The sequence below is a fragment of the Jaculus jaculus genome, chromosome 1 (genome assembly GCF_020740685.1).
Source record: "Jaculus jaculus isolate mJacJac1 chromosome 1, mJacJac1.mat.Y.cur, whole genome shotgun sequence".
Classification (NCBI taxonomy): domain Eukaryota; kingdom Metazoa; phylum Chordata; class Mammalia; order Rodentia; family Dipodidae; genus Jaculus; species Jaculus jaculus.
Genome location: NC_059102.1, coordinates 161,764,709 through 161,777,147, shown reverse-complemented (window position 1 = coordinate 161,777,147; position 12,439 = coordinate 161,764,709). Strand labels below are relative to the sequence as shown.

Genomic DNA, 12,439 nt, shown 5'->3' with positions numbered 1-12,439 from the left:
CCAGGTTCAATTCCCCAGGACTGACATAAGCCAGATGTACAAGGAGGGGTGCACATTTTTGCATTTGCAGCAGCTGGAGGCCCTAGTGCACCCATTTTTCTCTCTCATTTTCACTTTCATTATTTTTTAGAGAGAGAGAATGGGCATGCTGGGGTCTCAGCCACTGCAATCTAATTCCAGATGCTCCTGCCACCTAGTGGGCACATGCAGCCTTGCGCTTGCCTCACCTTTGTGCATCTGGCTTGTGTGGGATCTGGAGAGTTGAACATGGGTCCTTGGGCTTCTCAGGCAAGCACCGAAACTGCTAAGCCATCTCTCCCAACCCTCTCTCTCACTTTCTACTGTCCTATTTCTCTCTCTTTCTCTCTCTCTCTCTCTCACATAAATAAAAAATTAAAAAGAAAGCCTACTTTTGTAGCCTTTGTTTAATTTACCCAGTGAAGCCCTGGACTTACTAAAGCTTATGTTTTCCCATTTTATATAGCTTGCTTGGGGAAAGGACTTTGAGTAATTGAGATAAAGTGGACTGTACCATATTTTTTCTTCCTTTGATTGCCAGTGTATTCACAACATCCACAACTCATAGGCCTTGCAACTCATGACTGGCTTTGTTGCCTGCACAGCCAGATTAGCAAATATGGACCATCTGGTTATGCATCTTTGTATGCAAAATACACTTTCAACATTTATGAAAATGCTAGTAAGAATTGGGACAAATGTGTGCCATTAATTTACACCTAGTTGCTTCGTATTAGGCACCTTTTTATTTGATATATTCTGTTAGTTGTCTAGATGCATCTGCCAAACAAAAAGGGTTTTGTTATCATGGATGACTAAGTCTCAGAATGAAAGTCTTGAACTATATGAGGTTCTCCCTTTTCTGATAAGCAAAAATAAACCCATGTGTCCCTTTGAGGCAAGAGTGGCCACTGACTCCAAGGCCACAGACTTTATGGATCCAACAGAAAACCACCTAACTTTAAGCCTTTCTTCCCTAATATCTGTGGGAGTCAAAATTTCTTGAGTAACATATCATTAACTTAGTGATTTAAAAAAAAAAAAAACTGAGACCCAGAAAGCCAAGCGCCACATGTTCTCTCTCATATGTGGATCCTAGCTACAGATGACTGGGCTTCTGTGTGAGAATGAAAATACTTAGTAGCAGAGGCCAGTAAGTTAAAAGGGAGACATAAAGGGTAGAGAAAGGAAGGGAGGAGGATACTTAATAGGTTGATATTGTATATATGTAATTACAATGATTGTAATGGGGAGGTAATATGATGGAGAATGGAATTTCAAATGGGAAAGTGTGGGGGTGGGGAGGGAGGGAATTACCATGGGATATATTTTATAATCATGGAAAATGTTAATAAAAATTAAGAAAAAAACTGACCCCTCTGAAGCTTAGTTTTCACAAAAATGTCCCCCCACATAAGATAAAAGCTTTAAAGATTTTATGAGGTTGAAGATTAATGAAAAGTATTTTAAGCTTCTTAAGGACCTAGTAAAACAAATTCAAATGCATGTTATTTGGATCAGGCTTAATTAACTATTATATTTTCTGCAGATGGAATTGGCTGCTCTAGAAAAAGTCAAATCTACTTGGATTAAAAACCAAGATGACAGCTTGACTGAAACAGACACTCTGGTAGGTATGATTCAGTTTACTATTCCAGCCATTTCAAAAAGTCTTTGTACTTTTAAAAATAAGACAAAAAAAAAAAAATTCTTAGGATCACATTACAGATTTTGCCTGAATCTGTAGGCTTGTGACCATCCAGTGTTCTCTTTCTTCTAAAATCCTGACCCATGGAATGGAACCTACCTTATTCTTTCCCAAATTAGCAAATCAGAAGTGTCCCTATTATGTACTGATTAGAGCTAATCAAGGGCTAGTTTGCCTCATTTCTCACTGTCACCTTCATTTTCTTCTGAAAGATGATGAACAATGTCTGTCCAGGCAAGTCACAGCATAAAGTTTCCCATGTGGTCACTGGCCAGCTCTTTTTTTTTTTTCCTGTCTATGCAGGATCTCATTCTAGCCCAGGCTGACTTGGAACTCACTCTGTAGCCTTAGGCTGGCCTCAAACTTGTGGCAGTCCTCCTACCTCAGCTTCCCAAATGTTGGGATTAAAGGTGTGTGCCGGGCTGGAGAGATGGCTTAGCGGTTAAGCGCTTGCCTGTGAAGCCTAAGGACCCCGGTTCGAGGCTCGGTTCCCCAGGTCCCACGTTAGCCAGATGCACAAGGGGGCGCACGCGTCTGGAGTTCATTTGCAGAGGCTGGAAGCCCTGGCGCGCCCATTCTCTCTCTTTCCCTCTATCTATCTTTCTCTCTGTGTCTGTTGCTCTCAACTAAAAAAAAAAAAAAAAAAGGTGTGTGCCACTGCATCCAGCCACCAGCTCCTTTTTCTGGAAAACACTGAAGCTGTCCAGAGCACAGGCTAAAGCCCCATGAAGTAGAATTGACACAGTTGGGGAGGCTGGTTACATTTAGCCTTCAACTGTAAACCTGCTGGTGCTGAGGACAAAGAATACAAAGGTGGCCAGTCCGTCTCTTTTATCTCTTTTTAATCAAGGGCCCTCTGCCGGGGAAAGCACCTGTCCATACCTGGAGTAAAGTTGAGTGAAGGCCCAAGGAGGTGCAGGGTGCAGGGAAAAGTCATCTGATCTCAGGATACTCTGAAGCATTCCCAGTGGGATGGGAAGCTGAACCCTGGTATGGGAAAGAGAGGAGGAGAACCTTATGAAATGCCATCTGGGTTTATGAGACTCATGGCAATACCTTCTGGTGATTGAATGGAGTCCAAGAGTCATTTTAGGCCTATGATTCCCTTAGTAAATAAACACTATATTGAGTATGATAAAACATTAATTTGATTCAAGGTTAACTTAAAACCTACTTTGCTAATTTGGGTTTCTCAGGAAAAGTAAGGTCTCAGTTCATTCCATTGCTAGAAGTCAAGGTTGTAGTCAAAGGGATCCCCAGAACAGGAGAGGGAAGACAATTATTCACCAATAATTGGTCAATTGCTTTCTGTAGTGCATAGGACCACTACAGTGATACTTTCAAAATAAAATGGCAGTGCCGTGTGTGGTGATACACACCTTTAATCCCAGCACTTGGGAGGCAGAGGTAGGAGGATTGTTGTCAGTTCAAGGCCACCCTGAAACTTACAGAGTGAATTACAGATCAGCCTGGGCTAGAGCAAAACCCTACTTCAAAAAACCAAAAATAAGTAAAATTTCAGTCATTTCATTTCCTGGTTAAAGCACTACAATGTTTGACCACATCTTAACTTAGTATTGAAGAAAAGAAGCCAAGGGTTCCATTTATGTGAAATTCACAAACAGGCATCACTTACTGACTGATGATGGCAGAAGTCAGGATACTTAATATCTGTGGATATAGAAAAAGGAATATGCTGCCAGCATGGTGGTGCACGCCTTTAATCCCAGCACTCAGGAGGTAGAAGTAGAAGGATCACTGTGAGTTTGAGGCCAGCCTAAGACTACATTGTGAATTCTTGGTCAGTCTGGGCTAGAACAAGACCCTACTTCAAAAAAACAAAAAATGATGGAGGATAGGCAAAAACAAGGAGGTAAGCAGGCACATGGCACATAAGAACCATCTCGCAAAAGGTAAGAGTGTTAAGGAAATTGGGGTGGGGTGGTAGTAAGAGATTAACTTAGAAAGGTAGACCAGAGGTGGGTCAGGGAAACCTAACTTTACCTGGTCCACAGAAGCAGTGCAAAACTGTCTGTGCTGCTTGAATTGTATCTGGATATGATTGCCTTTGTGCTTTGGGAAGACAGCCTGGTGTGAGTACACAGGACACTTTGAAGAGGGAAAGTGACTTTCATGATTGTTGAAAGTAATATAGGGAAGACAAAAAGGAAGCTAAGGTGGGTCAGCAAGGAAGGTGGGTGGACAGGAGCTGCATCTGGATAGGAAGGAAGTGGCGGTTCCAAGGCAGATGCAGGATGGCTCTAGCCAAGGTGAGGAATGCAGCTATGCACCTCCCCGGCTCCTTAGGCCACAGACCCTATACTGACAAGGAGCTAGAAAGATGGAGGTAGCAGCGCCCCCTCCTACCTACAGAAAGCCTGTTATCAGTCACTCCCTTGTGTGCCAACAAACTATTCATAGACATGGATGTCAAAGTGGATAGGAATACACACAGCACGCTTGCAGCGCCCAGCACAATGGGAACAGTCATTTAAGTTAAAGCTTCCCCATAGGCTGAAAAAGGAGTATTAGACCATGTGCTTTACCCACACACCTCCAGGAAAACAGGATCCTTGTATGGGGACGATGGACCTTGTAGAAGCTCGTGGGCAGTCATCAAGTGAGAAGTAACCACCTGTGCTTCCTTCCTCATGGCAGGAAATCACTGACCAGGATATGTTTGGAGATGTCAGCACAAGTCTAGTTGTGCCAGAAAAAGTCAAAACTCCCATGAAGTCCAGTAAAACAGATCTACAGAGCTCCGCCTCCCCGAGGTACTCCCAAACTGGAGAGAAGCAGGTGGCAGAGACCTGAGACTGTACTCAGTATATACCATGTGACTGGGGGGCTGAGGGTATGGGCTGATATAGCTTTGGAGTTGGAGGGGCTATTAACCCCCTCCCTGCTATCATCAGCAAAGTGGAAGGGACACACACACCCCGGCAGAAGAGGAGTACGCCCCTGAAGGAGCGGCAGCTCTCCAAGCCCCTGAGTGAGCGGACCAACAGCTCTGACAGCGAGCGCTCTCCTGACCTGGGCCACAGCACACAGGTACTCGCCAGTCCTCAGCAAGACCAGGGCCCTCCCCATTGCCTGGATTTCAGTTTGCTTGGTTTTGTTCTCAGATAGCTTAGTAGAGAGAAAGGAGGGATGCTTGAAGTGCCATGAGTGAAAAGACTTGCTAAAAGATCTAAATTAGAGAAGTCCACCACATTTGTTTATTCACTGAGTGGAATCAGGGTTCCTGCTGATGTGTGATGAGCAGGAAGAGAAGCAAGAATGCTGGCATCGCCTCCCTGCCGTCAGCTGCAAGGGTTATTCCAAGCTGATCTTGGACTCCTGTCAAGCCTGAGGGTAGCTAGAGAAGATGTAGAAAGAAAACAGATCTCTGGAGTGTGTTCTTTCAGTAGCACTGGTGTCAGGGCTGTAGGAAGAAGCCTCCTGAGTTGGTTATTGTTCTCTCAGAGTTAAGCAGCCAGGTTTCCCTGAGAAACATCATGGAGGTAAGTTTGGTATGGCTTTCTTAGTTTGACACTATTACAAAGCAGCAAATGAACCCAAGACCAGAATAGCCCAGTGCCTGGGGTGAGGTATTGTCCTTCTGGTTAATCACTACTCCTAAAATACCTTTATTCCCTAGGACAGTGGGCCCCACATAGTGCCCGCTGCCACTCTCATTATTTTTCACCCCACTGCCCTCACTGCTATTCTCCAAGCACCTGCTCACTGCTTGCACTCCTCCGCCTCTGCCATCCTGATGTCATGCCCTTCATGGGAAGCCACTGTATCCTAGCCACACAAGTCCTCCCTAGAACAGCCATCACTGTGACTTGTGCCTGGTGTGTTAGTATGTTCTACAAGGACTCACTTCTTCCTCCCTGTCCTCTTTATTTTTATCTGGCCAATGGAAGATTGCCTCCTTACAAATTCCTAGTATCTGTACTCTTTGAAAATATCCTTGTTTCAAGGATTACCCCCACCCACCCTCAGATACCCAGGCAATGCCTACTTAACTAACACTTGTCCTTGCAGATTCCAAGAAAAGTGGTATATGATCAGCTGAATCAGATCCTGGTGTCCGATGCAGCTCTCCCAGAGAACGTCATCCTGGTGAACACCACCGACTGGCAGGGCCAGGTAGAAAGCACTGAAGGGCATAGAGTAGGGGCCTGAAAGATGCTCAGGGTATATGGCCTGAAACAGCACACAGGGAGGCAGGAGAGTGGCCCCATCTCTCCACCCCACTAAGCCCAGACAGAAAAAGAGCTTTAAAAGCCGGGCGTGGTGGCGCACGCCTTTAATCCAAGCACTCGAGAGGCAGAGGTAGGAGGATCACCATGAGTTCGAGGCCACCCTGAGACTAGTTAATTCCAGGTCAGCCTGGACTAGAGTGAGACCTTGCCTTGAAAAACCAAAAAAAAAAAGAAAAAGAAAAGAAAAAGAGCTTTGTTCAATATATGGGATCTTAAGTTACAAACTTCTGTACCTGGGCTCCTTGTTAGTTTTTGAAAAGGCTGGGCATGGTGGTGCATACCTTTAATCCCAGTATTCAGAGACAGGTAGGAAGATCACAGTGAGTTTGAGGCCAGCCTGAGACTACATAGTGAATTCCAGAGCAGCCTGGGCTAGCATGAGACCCTACCTCAAAAAACAAGCAGCAAGCACTTGGCCTAACCTGCTTTGTAGGATGCCACGGGTTTCAGGAAGCACCCACCACGCACTTGGAGATGTCAGGAGCTACCCCTGGTTTTCTTGCAGGTGGTTCAGCAGGGACAGAGCAGCCCTGCTGCTCCCTCACCACAGTCATCCCTGTGAGACACTGGTCTCAGAGATGCTTGGACAAATGACCTTTGAAGCCCCAAACCCCACCCCTTTTCATAGTCAGCATATCTCCATGGGGTCTACCCCACCCTCTCTTCTTAGACATAGCCAAGAAACCTGACCATCTGTGCCCAATGTTGGCCAGAGAACAGGGGCCCTGCAGCCCAATCTGTGCTGGTCTGCTTTCTTTTTTGGCACCTGTGGAGAGTGACATGGCCTCACCTATGTCCCTGCCTCCGTCTCCTCCAGTATGTGGCTGAGCTGCTCCAGGATCAGCGGAAGCCCGTTGTGTGCACCTGCTCCACCGTGGAGGTCCAGGCCGTGCTCTCCGCCCTGCTCACCAGAATTCAGCGCTAGTAAGGGCTCCAGTCTTCACTCTCCTCCTATTCTGGGGTTCCCTTTGACTCCAGGCCTGGCTTGTATCAGTGGAATGACCTCATGGCCTCTTCAGACAAGGAAGCTACAGCTCTTATTGTGTGCTTGGGGGCAGAGTAATCTTTTACTCCGTTTTTCTGTGGAATGTGCTGCTTGATGGAAAGTCAGTGCTTTCCCTGTCCAGGGCTGTCTTAGAGAAGCCTAGAGTCCCCCATGTTACAAAGAGCGAGGAGATAACAGATATCTGGCTGGGCCAGGTGTGGGCCCCCCAAGCAGCACTGCCAGCTTATCCCTATTAGCCTCAGCCCTCCTTTCTCCTCCATAGATGGCTCCCTGCTCTCTTAAGCAGCAATGTGGCTTGCTGCCTCCCTGTACCACTTTATTTGTTAGTGTGCTTGACTGTGGCTTATAGAGGTATGTGAAGTCAGAGCTTGAGGCCTGTCCTGGGTGAGATTATGTGAGCCCTGTGAGTGTGGTATATGAGAATCTCTTTTCTTCCCAGCTGCAACTGCAACTCCTCCATGCCGAGGCCAGTCAAGGTGGCAGCTGTGGGTGGCCAGAGTTACCTGAGCTCCATCCTCCGGTTCTTTGTCAAGTCCCTTGCCAGCAAGACCCCTGACTGGCTGGGTTACATGCGCTTCCTCATCATTCCCCTCGGTAAAGTCCCGCAGCATCCAGAAGTCTGCTGGCAAACCCAGCACATACAGCAGCATCAGGGAGTTGGTCCTAGGATGGGAATATCAGGAAAACCAAAAGCTGGGCTTTGACTGGGGACAACTGCTCCCCCCAGTTCCACCCAGCAACCAGTTCACTTTCTCTGGTTTCTCCTCTTCTAGGTTCTCACCCAGTGGCCAAATATTTGGGCTCAGTTGATAGTAGATATAGCAGCACCTTTCTTGATTCTAGCTGGAGAGACCTGTTCAGTCGCTCAGAGCCCCCAGTCTCAGGTAAGGCCTCTTAATAATAGACCATCCCCCAGGAGTGAGACCTCTGACTCCTTAGCACAGCCTTCTTCCCATTCCTGTGGCTTCACCCACTGTGCCAGTCCCTTTTCCAGTTAGTGTTTGTGAATGAAGGCACACCCTGTGTGACCCTCTCCCCGGGACACCCTCTGTCTGCATCCCGAAAGTAAGGAGGCTGTGTGGCTGGGGCATGGGCCAGCTCTGCTTGTAAAGATGAAATAGGTAGTAGAGAGTGTCGCTGAACAACCGCTTGATGAGTGAGTGACATTGTACCAGCAGGTGTCCCCCTACCACACAGTGGCAAGTGGCAGCATCAGAGTAAGGCTGAGATGGAAAGGGGAGGACAATGCTTTGGTTATTATTCCTTTGATTCACAGCCAAGTGGATCTTAGAGCCCTTCTCCACCTCTGCTCCATGAGTCCTCTCCTGGGACTTGGGAGGGCCTCTCCAAGGACTGCAGGTCTGTCCATTGCAATGAATGGTACTTCCTCCTGACTTTTCTGCAGAGCCACTGGACATTGTGGGGCGTGTGATGCAGTATGTCAGTGGAGCAGCCACAACACACCAGCTGCCAGTGGCTGAAGCCATGTTGACCTGTAGGCATAAATTGTAAGTCTAACTTGAAGGGTTTTCTTTAAAACAGGTTGGATGGGTTAGGGGGATCTTGAATCCTTCTGTTTTCATATTCCCCTCCACACCCTATTTCCTATCAAAGAATCTCAAAAGAATGTGCATGATTTTTACTGCCACCATACAGGTGCTCCCTTCCTCACCCTGGACCTCTACACATGTGTATCAGTTACTTCCCTACCTAGGGACTAAAATCAACCAGGCAGAATGGGCACAGTTGTATGCACAGTCATGTTCTTTGCCTTTGTTCTATGCTCTCTGTATATACAATGAATAGCAAACCCCCTTCCTGCCATCCTGCAATGCCACAGGAAGTTGGAGCCTCATGCTCTGTATCCCTCTGGGCTACTGTACAGTGTGGAAAGCTTATTTCCTCCATACTCTGCTCAGTCAAACCCACTAATTGTGAAGCTTTCTTGTTTCCCAACAGCCCTGATGAAGACTCCTATCAGAAGTTTATTCCCTTCATTGGTGTGAGTATTCCCTCTGACCACAATCCTCCCAGCCTTCCTGCTTCCCCACTCCTTACATGAAAAAGTAAGATTCATCTAAAATAGTGCTTGTCCTGGGAATGGATCTTGCCCCTCAAGGGACATATGGCATCCAGTAGGCAGATGTCCTGCAGTGTCCTTCACAGACCCCACACCAAAGAATGACTCAACCTTGAAGGCCAGTAGTACCAGATGGAGAAAACCTGAGCCAAAGCTGTCCTTCTTTCTTTTTCTTTTTCTTTTTTTTTTTTTCTGTTTGTTTTGAGGCAGGACCTCATGTAATCTAGCTGCCCTTGAGTTTATGTAGCTGAAGTTGGCCTTGAACTTGTGATCCTCCTGCCCCAGCCTTCTAAGTGCTTTTCCAAGTCATGAACAAGTCTTGTTTCTTGCACCAGGCCCTTAACCTAGGGCTTGGACCTCTGTAATGATTTTTACAGGCTTCTTCAGGCTCAGGAAAGAGGAAGTAGTATGCTATTCTAAGAAGTGGTCCATAACTAGATAGCTCACAGACTGCTGAGAGGAAGGGGCTTCTCAAGTGTAGGATAAGTACATATTAGTGAATCTTGAAATAAAAGAAGACTCTCATGGATGTCTTTGATGTCATTTTGCCCTGGGTTTTTGTGTGTCCATTTGGCAGACTGGGCCCAGATACCCAGGAGGCCCAGAGAACCAAGGCACCCCCCAGAAGACTGAAAATTAGCACCTCTACTGAGAGGCATTCTGGCTTGCCTTCTGAGTCTACTTATATCTCCTTCTGTGATCTTGAGGCTGTTTCATAGCTCTCATAGAATGGAAGGGGCAAAGAAGACCAAGACTTAGCTCCCTACAATAAACATCCAAGACAGTGTCCTGAGTAGTCTTAGCTGGAGAGTTGAGCACCCCTCTTTGGACCTTACCAGCTACACAGTTGGTGGTGCTGTCATTGCCTGCCTGGCTCTGGTACCACTCCTGTAGCCATACTACCCAGGCTGGTAATGTAACTGACACCTTTATGGATCTGGGAGCATGAGTTGCTATTCACTGTGGTTGTACAGCCAAGTAAGAGATTTAAAAAAAACAAATGAGCCGGGTGTGGTGGTACACGCCTTTAATCCCATCACTCAGGAGGTAAAGGTAGGAGGATTGCTGTGAGTTCAAGGCCACCCTGAGAATACAGAGTGAATTCCAGTTTAGCCTGGGCAAAAGTGAGACCCTACCTCAAAAAAACTAAATAAAATAAGCAGATGTCAGCCTGGGTGTGGTGGCTCACATCTTTAATCCCAGCACTCAGGAGGTAAAGGTAGGAGGATTGTTGTGAATTCAAGGCCAGCCTCAGACTACATGGTGAATTCCATTGGGCTAGAGCCAGACCCTACCTCAGAAAACCAAATAAATAAACAAACAGATATTTTCAGAAGCTATAGTGCAGTGTTAGAGTATATGCTGGAGTTCCTGGATTCCATCTATAGCATCACAAAAAAAGAGTTCTAGGGCTGGGAAAATGGCCCAACAGTTAAAGCACCTGCTTGTAAAGCCTATTCAGAACCTGCTGGTCCAGGTTCAATTCCCTAGTATCCACATGAAGCCAGATGAACAAAGTGGTGCACGTGTCTAGAATTTGCCTACAACAGCTAAAGGCCCTATTGTGCCTCCCGCCCCCCCTCAGCAAATACATAATAATCTTTTGGGAGGAAAAATGTTTCCAAAAGTAAAGGAACTGTCAGCCTCACAGGATGCCAAAGGAACTGTATTCAGGAAGCCCCAGAGGGTTGATTTATTTCTCTTGTCTTGTAAATGGACCCAGCCTCCAGGGACTGCCTGCAGGAAGATACATGGTCTCTGCTTCAGCAGTAGCCCTAGCCAAGGGCTGGCAGAGGTACCTGGGGCACAGGGCCCAAATTGTCACTCAGATCACAGGGGAAGCCACCAAATTGTCTCTGGCTGTGTCTTTTTCTGGCCACTGGAGGGCCCCTTCTGTCCTCTGCAGAATTCTTTATTGGGAATTTTAAATTCCTAAAATACTCTTCCATGACTACTCCAGAGTCCAGGAAAGGAGGAAATGAGAGAGGAGCTGGCTTGGCACAGAGCCAGACCATCCCAACAGATGGAGCAGCTTCCTAGGCCACCTACCAGTGTGATCGTAGAAGAAATAAGATCAGGACACTGCTTTCCAGGTGTGCCTTACCTTTATCTCCAGAGAAGAGCTCCCAAGTCTTATGAAGTTGTGTTTTTCTCTTTATGGTGCTTGGGACAGAACCCAGGACCTTGCACAGGCTAAGCATAGGTTTTGCTACCGAGCTATACCCCAGCCCCTGGACTTAGGTCCCCTTCCCCTTGGCCTGTTCCAGATAGGTAAAAATTTCCAGTCTGTAACAAAACACTATATAGTCATGGCCAAAGCGTTGATCACCTTTCCATCTCGATTGGGCCTATTGCCCTGAGAGGGGAACTAACACGTATTCCCTTCTATGCACCAGGTGGTGAAGGTGGGCCTTGTGGAAGACTCGCCCTCCACTGCAGGTAAGTCAGAATTCCTTTGCTTCTCTGGATAAAAGTTGTACCCTCCCAAGTTTTTCTCTGGTCTAAATGGCTGTGTGAGCTTAGGGAAGCAGAATTTGAATAGGACATTATAAACTTATTCCCTATTGTGGTGTGAAGGGGAGGCAGGAGGAACCTGTGGCCCAGGTAGAAAGCAGTGCTGCCACTAAGAGGAGACCAGGTCAAGGATGACTACCTCTGGCCAAGTGCACTTGTCCTCTTCACAGGAGATGGGGATGATTCACCTGTGGTCAGCCTTACCGTGCCCTCCACATCACCGCCCTCCAGTTCAGGCCTGAGCCGAGATGCCACAGCCACCCCACCCTCCTCCCCATCCATGAGCAGTGCCCTCGCCGTTGTGGGGTAAGGCTCTTGCACGGGACATAGTCAGCCAAGTCACTGAACAAATGTTCAGTGAAGTGAGATGATACCTGTTGCCTCATCTGACATAAGGAGATAAAGGATCTGTTGGGTCCGTGTAGACTGTAAAAGATGGTGCAAGTGTCTTGTTAGGAAACCTCTTGGGTTGTAGGAAGAGGGTGGCTTCAAGTAAAGGCTATCTGGGTTTGAGTGGCACCATCCTGTCTCCACTGGGTTGACTTGGGCAAGATCCTGAGCTCAGGTGTTTTTTTGTTAAGTATTTTTATTTATGAGAGAGAATAAGTACACCACTGTAAGTAAACTGCAAACAAACTCCAGAAGCATGTGCCACCATGTGTGTCTGGCTTATGTGGGTACGGGAAATCTAACCTGGGTCCTTAGGCCTCACAGGCAAGGGCTGTAACTGCTAAACCATTTTTCTAGCCACTGAGCTCAGTTTTGTCTTCTGTGTAGTAGAAGTGAACTGGCCACTTCACAGTGCTGTTGTGAGGCCTAAATAGTGACTATGTCACTGTAGCACATGCTGCAGTGTGGCA

General features: G+C 46.9%; 1 protein-coding gene and 1 long non-coding RNA gene across 2 annotated transcripts in view; one reads left to right on the top strand and one right to left on the bottom strand.

Annotated features, from left to right (window-relative positions):
- The window catches only part of LOC123460638, a 31,242-nt gene that overhangs the window by 430 nt on the left and 18,373 nt on the right, over positions 1–12,439 (bottom strand). The window contains exon 3 of the long non-coding RNA XR_006637143.1: positions 2,609–2,713. This is a non-coding gene — a long non-coding RNA (uncharacterized LOC123460638). The remainder of the gene's footprint in view (positions 1–2,608; positions 2,714–12,439) is intronic.
- Positions 1–12,439, top strand: part of Pacs1 (phosphofurin acidic cluster sorting protein 1) — a 137,831-nt gene that overhangs the window by 120,897 nt on the left and 4,495 nt on the right. Inside the window, exons 11-21 of the mRNA XM_004656703.2 lie at positions 1,568–1,648; positions 4,385–4,500; positions 4,642–4,777; positions 5,759–5,863; positions 6,797–6,903; positions 7,425–7,579; positions 7,759–7,869; positions 8,391–8,493; positions 8,945–8,987; positions 11,462–11,504; positions 11,750–11,885. Of these exons, the coding sequence (XP_004656760.1) occupies positions 1,568–1,648; positions 4,385–4,500; positions 4,642–4,777; positions 5,759–5,863; positions 6,797–6,903; positions 7,425–7,579; positions 7,759–7,869; positions 8,391–8,493; positions 8,945–8,987; positions 11,462–11,504; positions 11,750–11,885 (1,136 nt within the window). The remainder of the gene's footprint in view (positions 1–1,567; positions 1,649–4,384; positions 4,501–4,641; positions 4,778–5,758; positions 5,864–6,796; positions 6,904–7,424; positions 7,580–7,758; positions 7,870–8,390; positions 8,494–8,944; positions 8,988–11,461; positions 11,505–11,749; positions 11,886–12,439) is intronic.